Below are 20517 nucleotides of genomic sequence, written 5' to 3' on the forward strand. Positions count from 1 at the left end.
CACGCACAATTACAAGTCTGCTAATGGCAGGCAGACGAGCAATGTCCATTGCAGGTATCTGATCATCTATGCAACACGTCTGCATTGTAGGCAGCCTGGAACGTATCCATTCTCAAACTCCATTAAAGAGAGAGAAAAACTGGTACAAAGTAGGAGTTAGTAAGTAAATAGAAAATGTGTAATTTAATGCAACATAGTCATGACTGAATTACAATTAATCCAGGAAATAAATTACCAAACCATCAGACAAGGATGTTTAATACAGGTATATATTACAATGTGCCATGTTATAAGTCAGATCTGTTTTAATAAAAAATAAGCACTGGGGGAGAAAGTGATACTTTTACCTTTTATTGTAAATTTAAATTCAACATTATCCACATTTAGTAGCAATTAAAGACTTGTTAATTAAGCGTGTCAAGTTATCAGTTTCTCCTTTTTTGCTAAATGAACATTCAGTTCAGAAGTCAGGGAGTTAAACTGCAGTTTAGCCAGGAGGGTCGCATGCTTGAGATGTTCACGTATGAGGCAAACCGTGGGGAGAGTACCAATATGAAGTGTAACAAGAACCTTGAGTGGTAGACATTGGCTAAGGTGACTAACCGCTTGTGCAAAATATGTCATTATGATGTCATAAAAGTACGAGCAATTGAACACGACTGAGGGACTCTTTACAGTATGAGACAGTAACCGTGTTGTACAGTGGAGGATTCTCTTATCCTGTATTTGCCAATAAAGTCCTACTCTAAATATATTTTACAGTGATACTCCTCAAAAAATAATAGTTTCATCATTACAATTGGAATTGTTTTTCTTTAGGTCAAAGAAAAGGTGTGGGCTCACCACCATATTAATAAATATTGCACACATACATTGAGACGTATTATGCTCCACGTCGTCCTCCACATCCTATTTTGCCAACAATAATATCATGATTATCATCTAGGTATTATACAGATTATGTTTTTAACAGTGTCTGTATAAAAGCATTCATAAAAGTATACTTTTTCTGTGAGACCAAACCTTTTCTGCCTCTCATTAATCTAATTTGTACAAAGACGATACAACAATCCAGTCATGCAATGTTGGGGTTTTCCGTTTTGTTTTAAGCGTTCTGCATCTCCTTGCCGATCTTGTAGCTCAGGATCTTGTTCCAGTCAATCTTGGTGCGCGTCACAGGAAGCTGGCGGCGCAAGGCTTTGAAAGTGGTGTCCGACATGGTTTGGTAATTCTCGTTGATGGCAGTCTGACGGGGTAAGAGAAGAGAGGGAAATTCATTTGGGCTTTTGCATGTCACAATAAGAACCACAATTGACAGGAATTGTCACTCAGTAATGGTTTCCAGAGACACTTGCCACCTAGTTTGCCATCAACATTACTCGTCACAAAATATGATGCTTCAGTATCTTGTGTTATAAATATAACAACTACTTTATTAGGCACACGTGTCCATATCAAAGCTTTCCCAATCTCACACACCTGGTAGTCATTCTCTGCAGCCTCAATGATCTTAATGAACTCCTTTGCAGTTGCAGCTTCGTTCTAGTGAAGAGGAACCAAGTGGAAATCAGGAAGTGAATCAAGAGGTTCAAATAGATTGTCAAACATACATACTAACATGCATGTACATGTTTTGACGTGTTTTTCATCACGTACTCCATGCAGTGATGTACTCACAGAAATGGACATCGACTCCTGGACCTCTTTGTGGCTGACCAGCTGAACGTTGCCGTCTTCATAGTAATGAACCTACAACCAGACCGAGAGTAGTGTGTGATTAGTGTGCAATGATCTGGAACTCAATTACCTTACACGAAAACCATGCGCCCACACACACACACACACCTGGATTTTCATGATGCCGGCCACTTGAGTGGAGGAGGAGCCAATTGTGAATTTCCACTCTGACCTCCAACGTCCGTTCCTTTACAAAGAGAATAAATTAAGTATTTAGTATGTCTACAAGCTCTCTAAGTGTGTGTTGAGTGTTCTCTCACTCCCCCTCTATCCACTACACAGCAGTCTTTCCTAAGAGGTATCAGATCTTGTACAGAAGCTATAAGATCATTATACTCAGGGAGCCTTAGCCTTAGTAAAACTCACCGCAAAGAGGATTGGCACAGCCCTATTTCAATTATATTAACCTGATCGGGGCTGGCTCAACAAGGTAACGGGAGGCCAACAAGATCTAAACCAACAGGCACTAGTTAGCCAAGTAGCGAAAAAAGATGGTGTTTGAACAGTGTTTAGCACGTAAACCAGACAATAGAAGGTTTGCAGGCTAAACATTTTTAGATTCTGCCTGAAGGGAGTTTGAAGCCATTTACATGACTAGAAATCTAAAATACTTCATTCATCTCGCATCTTTAAATGATAAAGTCCATACATACCAGAAGTTTTTGGGTTGAAACTGATGGCACTCGATACACACGATGATGGTTTGATGTCCGTCTATGGTTTTGCCGTAAATCTAAGGGGAGATTTGACACTCAGTGTACTCAGTTAATTCACATTACGTGATAAAATGACAGATTTAACAGCGCAGGATCAAGAAGATGGGTGTTATGCAGCCCAGACGTACGGTGCAGACTCCACTGGGGTAGTGCTCCTTGACGTAGGCCCGGACAGCACCATCCACAGCACTCCTCCAGCCCTCCATGGCTCCATCCACATCGTGGGGCCGCGGGTCACTGGCCTCCTTCCTCAGGTGGTCAAACTTAAAGGAGATCTTGTTTTTAGGGTCAAGGACCCGCCCATTGCCCAGGTCTCCATGCTCTGTGATTAAGACCTGGAGAGAGATTGAGAGGGGAGATCCGTAGGAAGGTAAGAAGAGGGAGGTAAAAGGGGAGGAAGGGAAAGAGTTGTGCTCTCCTTTCTCTCTGCCTCTTTTTTCCTGATCTACAGTGCATTCGAAAATTATTCAGACCCCTCGACTTTTTCCACATTTTGTTACGTTACAGCCTTATTCTAAAATAGATTCAATCTTTTTTTTCTTCCATCCCTCAATCTACACACAATACCACATAATGACAAAGCAGGTCTCAATAAAGGTCCCAATAAAAATATACATACATAATTAGAAATGTCAATTAGAAATGTCCTTGTTTTTGAAAGAAAGGCACATTTTTTGTCCATTAATATATCAAATTGATCAGAAATACAGTTTAGACATGGTTATAAATGACTATTGTAGCTGGAAACGGCAGATTTTGTATGGAATATCTACATAGGCGTACAAAGGCCCATTATCAGCAACCATCACTCCTGTGTTCCAATGACATGTTGTGTTAGCTAATCATTTTAAAAGGATAATTGATAATTAAACCCTTTTTCAATTATGTTAGTACAGCTGAAAACTGTTGTCCTGATTAAAGAAGCAATAAAACTGGCATTCTTTAGACTAGTTGAGCATCAGCACTTGTGGGTTCGATTACAGGCTCATCAGTTGCCATTACTGAACGTCGCAAACCCTTGGATATCTGCATGAACCCTAGTTTCCATAACGAATCAGCGATACACAAATTGGCTTAGTAAAGAACTAAATAACTAACTAAACAAATCACAGAAATAAACAAACATTATAGTTATTGGCTACTAACACAATGTATTGATAAGTCCCTACTGCGCTAAACCGTAATGACGTCTTGGTAGACAATGGAAAGGGGGTGGGGACAGATAAAAAGCGGGAAAGGCTAAATGGATTCACTAAACAGAGTTGATAATTATATTCATTGAAATGCTAATCCTTTGCACATGAACGGCCACTCATTTGAACATAATTGCAATGTATATATTTATGCCCGTATGTCGTTGTCGTCTTCTCTGTTGGAATCGCCGGTCTGTCTGCTGGAGAGTCAGTTCATCATAGAGTCTCTGGTTAACTTCCCCAGAAATCACATTGTCTTTCGTAGTTGTCGCTTTCTCAGCGGCTCTGGATAGTGTCTGTTGTAATGGATACGTCAGGTGTACAGATGGTCGTTGCATAGAATAGATGCTTCCGCGGTTGTCGGTATTCTCGTACTAGACTTACGTCATTTCCAGCTGCAGACCAGTAATTCTACGTCTAGGATTTGCTCTTATTCTGTAGTGATTGATAGTCTGAGTTTAACCATTTCCAGCCGAGTAGCCAACGCTACACGCTGTATGGTCTCCGTGGCCTATAAAGTTGTAGTTCTTAACCATTTCAACATGTAGCCAAAGCTCCATGCTTTCTGGTCGAATGTAAATTTAGTCGGAAGTGGGTTTTATGCACTTCTGGGAAAAGGGGCGTTCCATGACGCCGATGTAATGTCAAAGCTCACGTAGGCGTGGCCACTGATTTGGTTAACTATATGAAAACCCATATTTTCTCATTTAGGTTAACATCACATGACATCTTTTCACAAAGTTTGTTTAATCACATACCCCATAATTAGGTGTACACAACCAAAGACACAGTGATGAGTGTTTCCTGTCCTTCATGAGATCACCAAATGAAACACTCGTCATGCCTGTCCCTTAAATGTCCACGGACCACTCGCACATTCTTGAAAATATAAAATGTTGTTTAATTATCCAAACTTTTGATGTCCAAGTGTTTCTCCGTGTTCCACAGTTTACGTTCCAATCTCGAACACTACAGAGCATAGAGGCAGATTGTATGACCGCAATAAAACAGCCGACTTCCCGCTCTCCCCCTCTACGGGAGAGCACGCTGTAGAGCGGATCCACAGTAACCTGATCCTTCGGATCTCCACAGGAGAGTTAAGACAGCACACAGCCAAGACAACATAGTAGTGGCTTTGGGACAAGTCTCTGAATGTCCTTGAGGGTCCCAGCCAGAGCCCGATCAAACATCTCTGGAGAGACCTGAAAATAGCTGTGCAGCAACGCTCCCCATCCAGCTTGACAGAGCTTGAGAGGATCTGCAGAGAAGAATGGGAGAAACACCCCAAATACCGGTGTGCCAAGCTTGTAGCGTCATACCCAAGAAGACTCAAGGCTGTAATCGCTGTGGCAAAGTACTGAGTAAAGGGTCTGAATACTCAGGTAAATATGATTTGTTTTAATTTGTAATAAGTGAAATAAAAACAAATTAATTTTAGAATAAGGCTAACGTATCAAAATGTTGAAAAAGGGGTCTGAATACTATCTGAATGCACTGTATTCCTGATACGCATTCTAGTGTGTGCTAACCAGAACATTTATTGGTGTATCATTGTGTTACCTAGGCAACACCACAACCACACTGATCTGGAATAGTACCACCATAGTACTAGAAGAGGAATTATTGTTTGTGTATGAAAACATAATACAATCAATATGCAACAAGGCTAATATTCAGTCCATTGAATAAAACATGACCCCTAAGGTAAGTCTGAAGGCACTAGGCTTCATTCCTTTATGTAGTTATTCTCAGAATCCATGACTAGAGCTGTTAATCCCTATTGTGGTTTGTTTCTAATGATATCAGGTTTGGAGTCACTAGCATCTATAGGCTTTGACTGGATAAAGGCTGTGAATTGTGAAAGCTGATGAAAAACATGCATGTCTTGTTTCACTGTAGACCTACCTGTTCGTCATATCTCTCGATTTTCACCGGGGTAAACTGGTCCACATTGTACTGTGCAAAAGCACTAAAGAAACAGACAAACAGGTACACGTTTAATCAGTGCCTGGAGAAACAAAGACCTCATCTTTCTAGTTGGTTAATAATGTACTTATTCTGTTGATAGTTTGATGTGAGCAGACCACAGGTCTATATTTAATCACTTACTGTGCTGCACCTTCCCTGAGCAGATTGTCATTGTTGAGCAGCAATCGTACATCTGTGGGAAGTACAGAACCACACGTCAGAGTTCAGAAACCTACAGCACACAAACACACAGGAGGATTCACATCAAATCGCATCCCTCTCTATCATTCATAAACATTCCAGTCACAGGGCTATCATGGGGACAAAACTCAGACAGAGAAGGGCAACCAGTGGAGCACAAACCCCATTGTAAATACAATCTATTTTCCCTTTCATACATCAACTATTAGCACAACACTGTACATAGCCAATAATACCATTTGAAATGTATTTTTTTAAATGTTTTTTTAAATGTTGAGTGAAATGTTGACTATTTCACTTGCTTTGGCAATGTATACATGTTCCCATGACAATAAAGCCCCTGAGAGAGAGAACGAGTAATGTTTACTAATGTTTCCCTTTTGTTAATTGTATATTCCATTTGCTTTGGCAATGTAAACATACGTTTCCCATGCCAATAAGGCCCTTTATATTGAAAATGGAGACCAAAAGAGGGAGAGACCGACAGCCTGTCTTCTCGAGAGCCAGGTCTCGCTATGTGCACACTGCCCACAAAATGAGCTGCACTTCCTAACCTTCTGCCAAATGTATAACCAGAGAGACACATATTTCCCTCAGATTATACAGACCCACAAAGAATTTGAAAACAAATCCAATTTTGATAAACTCCCATATCACAGAAATACCAGTGTGCCAGAAATACCACAGTGTGCCATCACAGCAGCAAGATGTGACCTGTTGCCATAAGGGCAACCAGTGAAGAACAGACACCATTGTAAATACAATCCATATATTTGTTATTTATTTTCCCTTTTGTACATCGTTACAACACTGTACACACACAATATGACATTTGAAATGTCTTCATTGTTTTGATACTTCGTGAGTAATGTTTCTTGTTAATTTTTTATTTCACTTTTGTTTATTATCCATTTCCCTTGCTTTGGCAATGTAAACATGTTTCCCCATGCCAATAAAGCCCATTAAGGACCCTTTTTTTCAACTGTCGCCTGAAATGACATCTAACTGCCTGTAGCTCAGGACCTGTAACAAGGATATGCATATTCTTGATACCATTTGAAAGGAAACACTTTGAAGTTTGTGGAAATGTGAATGTAGGAGAATAACACACACTAGATCTGGTAAAAGAAAATATTTTTTTCTTTGCATTTTCTTTTTAAATATATATTTTTCCACCGTCATCTTTGAAATGCAAGAGAAAGGCCATACACATTAAGATAGGAGCCTAGGTGTAACTTTGATTTTGTCCACAAGATGGCAGCATGTGTGCAAAGTTTCAGACTGATCCAGTAAGAATTAACTCACTACACAATATTTTGCATCAAGTCTGCCAGGAGTTTGCCCAAATGTGCTAAATTGTTCAATTTATACATTTAAGTACATAACTATAGAGTATATACAAAAAATGCTACGGTAATAGCATTGCCGTGATGCATTTTGTTGTTGTGCACGATCCTCAAACAATAGCATGGTCTTTTTTTCTGTCATAGCTACTGTAAGTTGGACACTACAGTTAAATTATTGTTAATCTAAGCTTTCTGCCCATGTAAAGACATGTCTATGTACCGAAAAGTTGGCTGTTGTATACGATGTTTCCTAGTCACATTATCGCATATTGAGCAACAACTGTCCCGGTTTAGGGACACCGATCCCATAAAGGTTCAATTTAAATTGAGAGCCCTAGGATGAAGCTAAACCAGCCATGGCAAGTTCACACACTGTAAAGGGCTGTGAACTCAGAGATGAAAGGGGAAGTGTTGACACTGTGTGTGTGTGTGTGTTGGGCTGTGAAATGGAGGCACTCCGAGGTGACAAAGCTAATCATGGACGTGGGCAGGAGTACACACTCACACAACCAATGTGCTAAATAGTCCCTGTTTTTGTTCCTCTCCGGTCAGCCCGTTTGTGAACATACGCACTGGGCTGAGGCCTCAAGGCAGGGCTGCCCTACTGACCCAGAGAGTCAGGATGTTTCTCAAAATGCATATTACCATGCTCCAAGCATGCAAATTGTCCATATCAAAGTATGCGAAGCACTTTGAATGCGTACTCCCGTTTGTACATATTGAAGCATACATCTGAAAGTATGCTAAGAAATATTACGCTAAATGTATTGAAATTTGAACTGAAGCGAAGTGAAAATACCCTCCGACTTTAGAATGAAATGTTGCCTATTCACATCTCATATGTTGCAAGACTACAATATTTTATCTTGGTACGTTAATAAATATACAGTGTTCATTTTGGCATGTTTACCTGATCGCAAACCCATAAGTCAATGGGGCTTACTGGCTAGATACTACTGTTAGGTAGCCAGATCGCCACGAAGAATTGGTAACTACAAACGAAAAATGTACATCTACCTTGCATAACATTAGTTTTAGGTCATTTTTGCCTGTATAAATCGCTGGCTAGCTAGAGTATTACGATACACATATCTAACTAATAATTATGTAAAACGTTTGCATTGAGTATATCTGGTTTCGTCAATTGTTGCCATTGTCCTGGCTGGAAGAGGATCAGTGAATGGGGAGGTGCAGCGTGAGGTAATACAGTAGGGGGAGGTGCAGCATGAGGTACTACAGTAGGGGGAGGTGCAGCGTGAGGTAATACAGTAGGGGAAGGTGCAGCATGAGGTACTACAGTAGGGGGAGGTGCAGCGTGAGGTACTACAGTAGGGGGGGGGTGCAGCGTGAGGTACTACAGTAGGGGGAGGTGCAGCGTGAGGTACTACAGTAGGGGGAGGTGCAGCGTGAGGTACTACAGTAGGGGGAGGTGCAGCGTGAGGTTCTACAGTAGGGGGAGTGATTTCTCAAATGTAACGTTCTATGCGTTCTCCACACTCTCGTCCTCACAAGAACGTACTCCAGAGAACGTCCTGGGAGAATGCGCTCGGGGCATGAGTGTGGAGTACGGTAGTATGCATATTGAGAAACATCCTCAGTCTGGCCTTTGTGATGACTCTGTCATTCATTCATTATGTTGTTAGGAGCATAGTGCATGGTCTGATGGGGATTATGGGCCAGCGACTCAGTCTCTCCCTCTCAGAAATGCTCCGCAACAGGCTAGTAGAAAACTAGACAGTGCATGTGGGTGTGAGACAAAAATATTGAGATACAGAGAGAGAAGTCTGTTCTGCAGTGTGTGGTTTCGAGATGCGAAGGGTTATCGGTGTCAAGTGACACGCTCATCAGGATGCTGTGACTGGATGCTCTTCCAGTTATAACTGTCGCGTTACAACAGGTAAATTGGGAGTTGTGGCGCTCAGACCAGTATCCTGACTTTGGGCAATAGACAGACACACACACACACACATAAACCCCCCCACACACAGGCAAACTCTCACCATTGAAAACTTCGTTGAACTCTCCCGGTGGGGCGTGGATGACAAAGTTTGCTGCTATGCGTACCTACAAAACAGCAAGACAGACACTTTAAAGCTGACATCCGCATCACCGGCTTATTTGTTATTGTTGTTTATGAAACAGAGGAGCATCGTGGTAAAAATAAATAAAGAGAGAAAAAGTGCCTGGTTAGAATCCGGTCCACTGCTATTTCAGCACACTCATCTATCAAATAAACATACTAAAATGTTATGCATACTCTGCTGTTCTATTGCATTTGCAATGATTTCTAAGGTAACTTAAATCAAATTGTTTAAAGTCATTTCTTTGTGATGTCACAACGATAGACATATCAGGTAGATGTGTTTATCCATTTATTGTCATTTGGCTTTGGTTTCAGTCAGAGGATCCCCTCTTATCATGACTACGTTAATCAGTTATTAAAAACCTTGTCAATAAGGGGAAGTGCGAAACACACAAGCAACCCCTCTAACCCCATCTAATGAGGACTATATTGTCTGTTGCTAAGCCCAAAGCATGGACAAATAGTGGGTTTACAACCACAATTCTCACTTCTCAGCCACCATGCACCCAGAGTTGTCCTCTCTTCATAACATAACTGTCTGTCCCCTGCTGCACCACATTTCCTCTTTGGAGGTCACATGTGAAACTGACAGCTCCTCCCTCCCCTGGTGGCTCATGACCATATAAGGGCATGAAAATGTGCTGAGGAGCCTAGTAGTGAAGTGCAACCCTCCCTCTCTCTGCTAGGGGTAGGGCTTGGCTAGTCTATCATCCCTGTTCCCCACCTCCCCTGGACTGACAGGCTGGGAAAGTGTGCCTCTCCCTGGGGCCCTTATTAGTGGTCTGCATGAGAGCTTTGGTTCCCAGCGCGGCTGCAGATTGATTCTCACTAATGAGTGATGATAGGGTGAAAGCAAGAGAGGTGCTCTGGGATTCTTGTGTGTCTTCGTTGCTGCTGGCCTTGCTCTGGGGAAAAATACAATAAAGTGTTCATTGCTAAAATGGAGCCATTTGGATCAGGCCTCCCTTATTATGCTTCAGAGCAACATAAACACATGTTCATTGAAAGCCCCGTAGTGGCGCTGCAGTGTTATCTGCTATGCTCAGTTTAAACTAGCTGAGGACCACTCGACTCCATACTCTTACATCGAGGCAGAGTTGATAACTGGCTGTACTGATAAATGGTCACGCGATTTGCTAGCAACAACATGGAGTCACCATCAGTCAAAACTGGTAAAATGTTACATTCTGGAAATACTTACCTTTACAACCGCGGTTCTTCCGCAGGGTGCTGAAATTCATACTTTAAATATAACTTAGAATACAACTGACTTTTTCCTAATTGGTGTTGCTCAACTGGAGACGTAACTTAGCTGCCTTGATGTACTACGTAAACAGATTCAATTGTTACAAATTAGGAAATATTCGGTTGTATTCAAAAGTTTATTAAATAGTATGAATTTCAGCACCCTGCGGAAGAACCGTGGTTGTACAGGACAAACATAGGTAAATGTAGGCATTTTAACATTTAAAAATCTGTTGTTCTGCCCCTGAACAAGGAAGTTAACCCACTGTTCCTAGGCCATCATTGTAAATAAGAATGTTCTTAACTGACTTGGCTAGTCAAAAGGTTAAAAAATAAATAAAATAATAAGTTGTCGTTAGTAATTCACGCGACCAGTTATCAATACTCAACTCTGCCTCGATATAACAGAGTTGAGCGTTCCTCACCTACATGTACACTCAACTCTGCTTTTATAGCCTAGCATCGTGAGATGCTGTGCCTTTTTATTTCACTGCTAATCTTAGTCAGGTCTATATTGTAAGAGAATTTAGTCTTTAAAAAAACGTTAGGCCTACCCTTATTCGACCCCATTATAGCGTTACCCTACCAATGCACTGTGTTAACATTGATGTAGTGACACTAACACAAGACGTCTGTTGGGCGTGAATAAAAGGCATGATGCACTTCAATTAGGACTATTGGGGTGATTCTCATGAAACCAATTTAAACCATGTCAGTAGTTAGTTACTAAACCATGGTCCATGATGCATCTGTTTCACCAGCTGACTTCCTGGTTAAAAAAGGGCTCAAAAAATGACTATCAATTCAGTGTAATCACTGGCCCATAATAATATCATAATCACTTGGCCATCTTTATTCTTTAACAGAGTGTGTGTCATAACAGGAGACAGTGCAGGTATTGTTCAGACAGAGCAAACAAACTAACTGCTCTTCCACATTCAATCACAATTTTATTGAATTGAAAGTGATTTACTGAAGTGAGAAGTGGTAAGAGGCATGCTGTGATCGTCACCAGGTTGCTTTGAGGGTCTTTTTGCACCCCACCATAGTGAAGATCAAGGAGTCAGACTAGGTGAGACTGAAGAGAGGAAGGCTAGAAGTTAGCCAGCTGACCTGACAGTGACAGATGTAGCCGGGGACAAGGGCACTGGTGTCACCTCAGTAGGGCTAGCCTGAGAAAGCCACTGAAGGAAATTGACAGACTTGTGACACGCACTTTAAATCTGACAGCTAATGATAATACCAAGGGTAAGTGAAGTGGTCGTGTTTCATCGAGTGCTACTGTCTAACCTGCAGTAACATCAGTAGAAATGAGAAGTGAGGAAAGGACCAACCATTACTTGGATACTTAGTATGTTTAGTAAAGGCCTACTGCCCCATGAAAATCTGCAGCATGACAATCTAGTAGTCGACATTTAAACTGAAATCACTTGGTGTCAGAGACAAAAATAATTCATCACTATTACGTCACCCAACAGATTGTATTTAGACAAACACTGATGGTGGCAAACTTTATAGATTTCTGCCACGTCCTTTATTAGAGATGCTGCTGTGTCTCTGACTAACTGGCTGTTTGGTGTGAGAGAGCTGGAGTGTCCACAGAATTAAATGCTTGATCTTGTGACGCTAGGTTTGGATCACACCCACACACAATGAGGTCATTTCAAAGGAACACTGATAACAGACCGGCTCCAAGGAGGATTTGTTTTTTTACACTTTAAAAAAAAAATTTTACACCCAACAAAGGACTTAAATTATCTTGTTTCAAATTTGGCCATGGAATTAGACACCCACCCTACTCGCTATAATCTTATAAAACACACTTTGGCCTAGACGATAGCCTAACACATTCACAAAGCCATGCATGCGTACCACACAGAAAGACCCCCTGCAGGAGCCTAGTGTTTGTAAGCTCCTGGGCAGACAGTCACCAGATGTTCTCTCTGTGTTCTCTGTCCTCCAGTGATGATGTGTTTCGGTTTCCAAAACATTTACACTCTCAGGAGCATCTGTTATTCCAAAACACACAGCTCTAGAACACCATCCCTAATCCCAAAATCACACTTCTTATCAGAACACTCCAGAACCCTAAACCATGAGGGAGGAGGAAGGGGTGTATCTGGCCTGCAGGCATCCTATAGATGTGTACTCCAGGGGGCTAAATCCTCCACCCTGGCACCTCTCCATCCATCTCCATATTTGTGATATATGAATTGGCACCTTGAGCACAGTACAACTAGAAAAATAGTACATGGGTAGCCAGCATAGGGTTTTCTGTTCTGTCACAACCATTGAGGCGATGAGAAGAATAGCCACAAATAAAGAAGAAAATCATCCCCATAATGTCCCTGGAAGTAACTGGACCAGAACCTCTAAAATAAAATGGGGCAAAGGACACAAACACACATCTACCATTGAGCTGTTTATAGTCACTCTTCCACAAATCTTCATCTTTGAAGAACTTGAGACCAGTGACATTCTAGCCCTTGTTACAGTTAGTTTGACAAATGCAGATAGTGTTTCCCTTACCACTACTACTGCCTGACACCTGAACAAATTCAGAATTAGGCTAGTTCATTCTTGTTTCAACTGAATGTTATTGCTGTTTTAGGGCCCTATAAAATGTTTTATTTTTGTCTGATTCCATTGTGTTTTTCTGTTTAAAGGCCAAAGATTAAAAAATAAAAATCACACTTTTAATAGAAAAACAACAAAATGTCATGTTCTAAGTTCACAATAATGCTTAAACCACAACAGGAGACCACTTGAGATCTGGGAAAAAAATCTAAGACATTTTAAAATGAGTTTGTATTGTTTGGTTGGTGGTGTTTCTATAGCACTCATGTGATTGCAGAGTTTCCAAAATAAAAGACCACTGGATTGAGGCAAATGATATTCTGCCAGGTAGGCCTAGGCTTCATTATAGTTAATAACCTGTTTGGGCTAGGGGCAGTATTTTCACGTCCGGATGAAAAGTGTGCCCAAAGTAAACTGCCTGCTAGGATATGCATATAATTGGTAGATTTGGATAGAAAACACTTTAACGTTTCTAAAACTGTTAAAATAATGTCAGTGAGTATAACAGAACTTATTTGGCATGCAAAACCCCAAAGACAAACCATCCAGGAATTATTTTTTTATTTTCAATTGGCTTTCTATGAGAGCCTAGATTTCTGTGGCACTTGGTTGCAGTTCCCAAGGCTTCCACTAGATGTCAACAGTCTTTAGAAATTGGTTGATGTTTCTCTTTAGAGAAATGAAGAAGTACGGCTATTCAGAACGAGGGTCCAGCCTAGTGTACTCTGGTTTGGGGTGCGTTACCTGAAGCTCGCTCCACTTTCATTTTAGCCGCAATTGAACCTAGTGTATTCAGTCTTAAATTTGATTATTTACGTTTTAAAATACCTAAAGATGGATTAGGAAAGTTGTTTGAAATGTTTGGACCAAGATTACAGGTAATTTATTAGATAAATGGTAGTCATGTTGGGCGAGTTGGAACCGGTGTTTTTCTGAATCAAACGTGCCAAATAAATTGACATTTTGGGGGATATAACAATGGAATTAATCTAACAAAAAGGACCATTTGTGATGTATATTGGAGTGCCAACAGAAAAAGATCTTCAAAAGGTAAGGCCTGAATTATATAGTTATTTCTGAGTTTTGTGTCGCGCCTGGCAGGTTGAATTATGATTGTCATGCGTTTGTTTGATGGGGTGCTGTCCTCAGATAATAGCATGGTTTGCTTTCGCCGTAAAGCCTTTTTGAAATCTGAATAACAAGAAGTTAAGCTGTATTTTGGTGTATTGCACTTGTGATTGTATGAAAGTTAAATATTTCTAATAATTTATTTTGAATTTCGCGCTCTGCAATTTCACCGGATGTTGTCAAAACGACCCCTAGCCGTAAAAGGTTTAACATTTAAATTGGGAAGGTTTTTGGGAAGCCTTTCCATCTACCAGCAGAGCGTTATCATTAGCATTGTCGTTAACGGCTACACAAGACAGGGGCATTCCTGTGCTCTTTCAGAAAGTTGCAGCAAAATACAAATCCCTGGTTCATTTTGTTCATGTCTTATGATTAACTTGGGCAAATTAATGGATTTTCGAAAAAGTTCAATACATTTAGTTGATTTCATACAAAGTTCACATTTTTGAATATTGTTGAATTCGCTTTTAATGTCTGGATTCCGTGATTCCGACCGCGTTCTCCGCAATGCAGATGTTATAGGGCCCTACTGTTTGCACTGCAGGCCTGAATGTTGCTTTGGGCTGGGGGGGATAAAGCACCCTGCTGCCAAGATAAGAAGTCCAGAACCAACACAGCAAATAGATTGTTAACACTTTGGAATAAACAGATCTTCTGTATTCCACCCCAGAGTCATACTGTAGCAGGCCCAGGCTATAGGTGGAGCTGTTTGCACACTGAATAGCACCACCAGGGTTGTTTCTCCTGCACATCCAAATCTATCATAGCAGGGAAGACACATACAGACAAGAGAAGTGTTCCTTAGACATTCTTCACAAACACACACATGAGAAGTAGGCCAATACTACAGAAATCATGATGTTTACTGTGAGGCTGTAAGTCCATCCATGATAACCATGGTTTGTTTATTAGAGTAGGCTACTTGACAACAATCTCCTGTAAAAAGTCTCAGATTACTTAGGCTAAATGACAAACACCCAAACATTGTTCTCAGTTTCAAAGTAAGCAATGTTAAAATGGCTGAGGTTTAAAATAGTCACTAAAAGTCAGGGTGGAGCAGACACTTGCAGACAGTGATACAGTGGTCAAGTAGGTATTTGAGGGCGACACCAGAGAGACCGTGCTGGGGCTGGGCAGTTATATCTGTAGTTTGCAAGCTCGATTGCTACTGGCTCTGAGGCTGCACTTAACCTTCCCATATGAACCCATCTATAGGCAATCTTCGAGCCCACTCAATGAGCTAGACGTACATAGGTCTACTACATTCAGTAGGCTACGCTGAAAAGCCTTCTATGCCATTAGGCTAGGCCACATTGTTGCAATTGCCTGGCTCTGAAAGACAAACCACTGCATTGTCTCTAGCTAAGACTTTTCCATGGTACGCTCTGGCACTTTGAGCAAGTTCAACCCTCACTTGGGTATATCAACACAGACTGGCATTTTAAAAGATGACATGTACGCAACTTCACATCTGGCAGTGCTAAGAAACAGCGGTAGGATACTATACGTTCAGCAGCATCTCTTAAGTGGAGCGCAAACAGACTAATGCCAATCTCCTCTGATGCGGGGCCCTGCGTAACAAGGAAGCTGGCAGGCCTGCACCGTAAGGGCACTTAAAGGGGAAAAAAAATGGCTTGACGACTATGGTGTTGACTCTTCCTTCCTAAATCATTTAAAAATGTAGACTTTGTTTTTTCAAATGTTCACTAAAACCCAGAGGGGCAACTCTGTCTTCCCTAAATATCACAGTGATGTTAATGGTTAGGAAAGTAATCCACCCCAAGAGATAAAGATCAGTCCCTAGCAGCAAATATAAGGTCTCACAAATAACTTGTTGGTCCATTTGGTTATTTAAAAAAGGGACTTGTTTATGACTTTTGCATCTACACCCATGGCAGCTGTTTCCTGACAGCTAGCTGGCTGTCAAGGGATGTGAGATAACGAGACAAGGCAAGTGTCAAAACACACATTAATGCATCACATTAATGCATCATTAGCTCCTCAGACACAGTACCTTTAGAAAGTATTCACACACCTTCACTATTTCCAAATTTTGTTGCATTACAGCCTGAATTTAAATGGGTTAATTTACATTTTTCACTGGTCTATACACAATACCACATAATGTCAAAGTAGAACTAGATTTTTTGAAGTTGTTTAAAAAAAATAATTTAAGACTGAATTGTCTTGAGACAATAACTATTCATCCCCTTTTATGGCAAGCCTAAATTTTAAAAATGTGCTTTACAAATCACATAAGTTGCATGGACCCTGTGTGCAATAGTGTTTAACATGAATGACTACCTCATCTCTGTACTCCAAACACCCAATTATCTGTAAGGTCCCTCAGTAGAGCAGCGAAATTAAAAACACAGATTCAACCACAAATACCAGGGAGGTTTTACAATGCCTCGCAAAGAAGGACACCTATTGGTAGAGAAGTAAAAAATAATGGATATTGAATATCCCTTAGAGCATGGTAAAGCTATTAATTACACTTTGGATGGTGTATCAATACACCCAGTCATTACAAAGATACAGGTGTTCTTCCTAACTCAGTTGCTGGAAGAGTATGAAAACCGCTCAGGGATTTCACCATGAGGCAAGGGTGACTTTAAAACAATTAGAGTTCAATGGCTGTGATAGGAGAAAACTGAGGATGGATCTACAACATTGTAATTACTCCATAATACTAACACAATTGACAGAATGCCTGTACAGAATATAAATATTCCAAAACATGTATCATGTTAGGAACAAGGCTCTAAATACTGCAAAAAAAAGTGGTATTCTTGTTCTAAATACAAAGTGTTATGTTTGGGGGAAATCCACCACTAAGTATCACTCTCCATATCTTCAAGCATTGTGGTGGCATCATGTTATAGGTATGCTTATAAATCATTAAGAACTGGGGAGTTTTCAGGAGTTAAAAAAAGGCAAAATCCTACCTCTTTCCACCAGACACTGAGATTAATTCACCTTTCAGCAGGAAAATAACCTAAGGCCACATTCTTTATGTAACCTTTATTTTAATAGCAAGTCAGTTATTAAGAACAAATTCTTATTTACAATGCCCCTTGTTCAGGGGCAGAGTAACAGATTTGTACCTTGTCAGCTCGGGGATTCGATCCAGCAACCTTTCGGTTAATGGCCCAACGCTCTAACCACTAGGCTACTTGCCGCCCTACACTGGAAGTCTACTCTGGAGTCGCTTATCAAGACAGTGAATGTTCCTGAGTGGCCTTGTTACAGTTATGTCAAGTGGTATGAATACTTTCTGAAGGCACGGTCTTTAGATAAATTAAAGTGAGACACTAGAACAGCCGTAGGCTGCTGAAAGAGTTTCCCTAGCATGAGAAGACTTGAATGCTAAATACATGGCCTAAATAGCATTACTTGTGTTGTATTCGTACTACCTGACAACAGTGATGCACTGTAGCTAACGTTCGCTAGCTAAAATATGTGTGGGGATATCATGAGTGAAGCCAGCTAGACTTGAAGTTGTGGTTTACTGGGCCGGGGGGGATGTTATGTTACATCTCGGCGACATATGGTGGCTCAGCCCTTACACTCAACCCACAATAATTAACGTGCTAGTATGATTAGCTAATGTCTGTGACTGATGGGGAAGAGGGAGCCACACCCATTGGACGATGCCCTGTCAAAATCCTAATAAACTTCTGACGTTAAGATGTTGTGGACAAACTAGTTGAAGATGAATAATGTTGAACATTAATCTGAAGTAATTTCTTGTGCAGTGGTTAATTTACTGCTATTCCTTTTAAGGAAATGAGAATGTACAGCCAACCCGCGATACTGTTGTCATCTCAGTTTAGCTAGCTTTCTAGTGACAATGATATCATGCTAGCCAGCTTGGTTTAGCAATATTTAAATCCGAGATTCAACACTAGTCATATCCGTCACAGACAAACAGGAGTAAATTGCACATGATCAGTATATCGTGCAACAAATACAGAACACGAACAGGGCGTGTAGAGCTCGAGGTGGTGACTTGCTTAAACGTTATCTGCTCATTCGTGAGAAGTTGAGACATGATCACACAAAGCGATAAAGAAACACAAATTACAGCACGGCGTTGGTTACAAGATTCACGATTAGGGGGGTGTGATGTTAGCGTTAGTTTATTTGTTATACGCTGCATGGTTCCTATTTCAGAGATAGGACCGTACAAGGAGTCTCCATTTGAGATTCGCAAAGGAGCGGAAGTTGGGCAGAGGCTGCCGAGCTAAAAATATAGACTAGCAGAGCGAGAAATCGCGGTCTGTTTATGCACAGTAGATTAATATTTTTAATAAACGCACACATACCTACACGATATCATATGTCATCCAATCAAGAGATGCTAAAAATGACATCTTACCTTCTCCTCATCAGATAACTGCTCTTCATGATCCGCCATCTTTTCTTCCGGCACCACCAGCTTGTAGAAGCCACATCTGACGTCATCAAATGGGAGGATTCGGCAACAAATGCCACATTCATATCCTACTCAGAACTAGGAAACTCGGACATTTCCGACTGAAGAATTTTTGAACGCGGCACGGGTATATCTACAACCAGTTTGCAAGTCGGAAATATCAGAGTTTCTTAATTCTGACTAGTAAATGAACGCGACAATATTAGTTGCTTTTGATTGGTGTGCAGGCCAATTAAAAACTGTATGTCGCTTCACCAATCAGGGATTAATTGTTATTCATAAGCAGTGTAGTCCTCCTTTGTTAAGTGTTTTGAACATACAGCCCATGGCTTTGAAAGGTTTGGAAAACCTAAATGGCGTTCAAATAACAGCTGTAAATTGTGTTGTACTTTTATAAGTGTTGTTGTTGTGTATTGCTATATATTTAGCTATGGACACTGAACAAAAATATGAATGCAACAATTGCCACGATTATACTGAGATACAGTTCTTATAAGAAAATCAGTAAATTTAAATAAACGCATTAGGCCATAAATTATGGATTTCACATGATGGGTAATACAGATATGCATCTGTTGGTCACAGACACCTTTAAAAAATTTTTTTTTAAAGTAGAGGAGTGGATCAGAAAACCTCATGCATCATGACCTGTGGAATGTTGTCCCACTCCTATTCAATGGCTGTGCGATGTTGCTGGATATTGGCGGGAACTGGAAGAGCTGTTTTACACATTGATCCAGCGCATCCCAAGAGCACACTTCTCCAGTGTGCCGGTGGCCATCGAACGTGAGCATTTGCCCACTGAAGTCAGGTTATTTTAGTGACCTTTTATTGTCCCCAACACAAGGTGCATTTGTGTAATGATCGTGCTGTTTAACCTGCTTCTTGATATGCCACACCTGTCAGATGGGTGGATTAGCTTGGCAAAGGAGAAATGCTCACTAACAGGGATGTAAACAAATTTGTGCACAAAATATGAGAGAAATATGCTTTTTGTGTATATGGAACATTTCTGGGATCTTTTATTTCAGCTCATGAAACATGGGACCAACACTACATTTTGCGTTTATATTTTTGTACAGTATATTCAGTGGCGACCCTTTATTTTGAGCCCCACCAGTTTAGCAAAAAAAATATATAATAAAAACATATAGATATTTTGGCATTAATACATGTCACATATCAGTTTGCAAACAAAGTAATTTTATAAAATCATTTTAGTTAATAAAGCCACATACAAACATTGTTTCTTTTTTGCTTTCTTGAGTAAGAAGCCTCCAAAAATGCAGGTGTATCAGCCTAGATCAGCGCTTTCTGTGGTGCTGGGGCAGCAAGCGGAAAATACAGAGCGCCGTGATTGGCTCAGTGTTCTGTCACTCATGGGGACACTACATCACCACAAAATCTACAGGGAGAGCTTGAAAATTCAAGCCCCTTGGGTGCTGCGATAGATTTACAATAGAAGTGACAATCCAAGAAGGATCAAGGTCCTTGGCCACAGATCAAATTACGTCAAGTCACGTTATATCTACAGTAGCTTTGACTAGATACTTTCAAAATCTTAGCTAGCAGTCATCATGAATCAAGTCGACAATCTACTGGCAAATCCTTTTTAATCCTTGTCATATGAAGAGAAATAATGAAGAGAAATTACAGTACTTTCTAAATCTTGGCTAGCAGTCATCATGAATCAAGTTGACAATCTACTGGCAAAGTGTTTCAATCCTTGTCATATGAAGAGAAAATATTGATCAAACGTATCGGTGCTCATTGGACATAAGAAATTGGACATAACAATTTGGAAATCGCAAATTCAACCATGAGTGATTTGGAAGGAATCAGTGGCTATCTGCAAGAGTTACAAAGCAATCAATAGCCTGATTTT

General features: G+C 40.6%; 1 protein-coding gene across 1 annotated transcript; it reads right to left on the reverse strand.

Moving 5' to 3' along the window:
- Positions 1-337: 337 nt before the first annotated feature.
- Positions 338-18676, reverse strand: LOC139375109 (F-actin-capping protein subunit alpha-2). Its single transcript, XM_071116584.1, has 10 exons — positions 18576-18676; positions 9162-9225; positions 5756-5807; positions 5552-5615; positions 2582-2788; positions 2391-2470; positions 1846-1924; positions 1678-1749; positions 1480-1542; positions 338-1246 (listed from the first exon to the last, which is right to left on the reverse strand). The coding sequence occupies exons 1-10, from the start codon at positions 18612-18614 to the stop codon at positions 1106-1108; spliced, it is 861 nt and encodes a 286-aa protein (XP_070972685.1). The 5' UTR covers positions 18615-18676; the 3' UTR covers positions 338-1105.
- Positions 18677-20517: the final 1841 nt, after the last annotated feature.

The sequence above is a fragment of the Oncorhynchus clarkii genome, chromosome 2 (assembly GCF_045791955.1).
Source record: "Oncorhynchus clarkii lewisi isolate Uvic-CL-2024 chromosome 2, UVic_Ocla_1.0, whole genome shotgun sequence".
Lineage (NCBI taxonomy): Eukaryota > Metazoa > Chordata > Actinopteri > Salmoniformes > Salmonidae > Oncorhynchus > Oncorhynchus clarkii.

What these genes read in the sequence shown, in the direction of transcription:
- LOC139375109 (XM_071116584.1), bottom strand. Translation starts at nt 18,614, where the DNA reads ATGGCGGATCATGAAGAGCAGTTATCTGATGAGGAGAAG. An exon ending in AGTTATCTGATGAGGAGAAG is followed by an intron (nt 9,226 to 18,575) that starts GTAAGATGTCAT and finishes GCTGTTTTGTAG; the next exon opens with GTACGCATAGCAGCAAACTT. An exon ending in TTTCAACCCAAAAACTTCTG is followed by an intron (nt 1,925 to 2,390) that starts GTATGTATGGAC and finishes CTCTTTGTAAAG; the next exon opens with GAACGGACGTTGGAGGTCAG.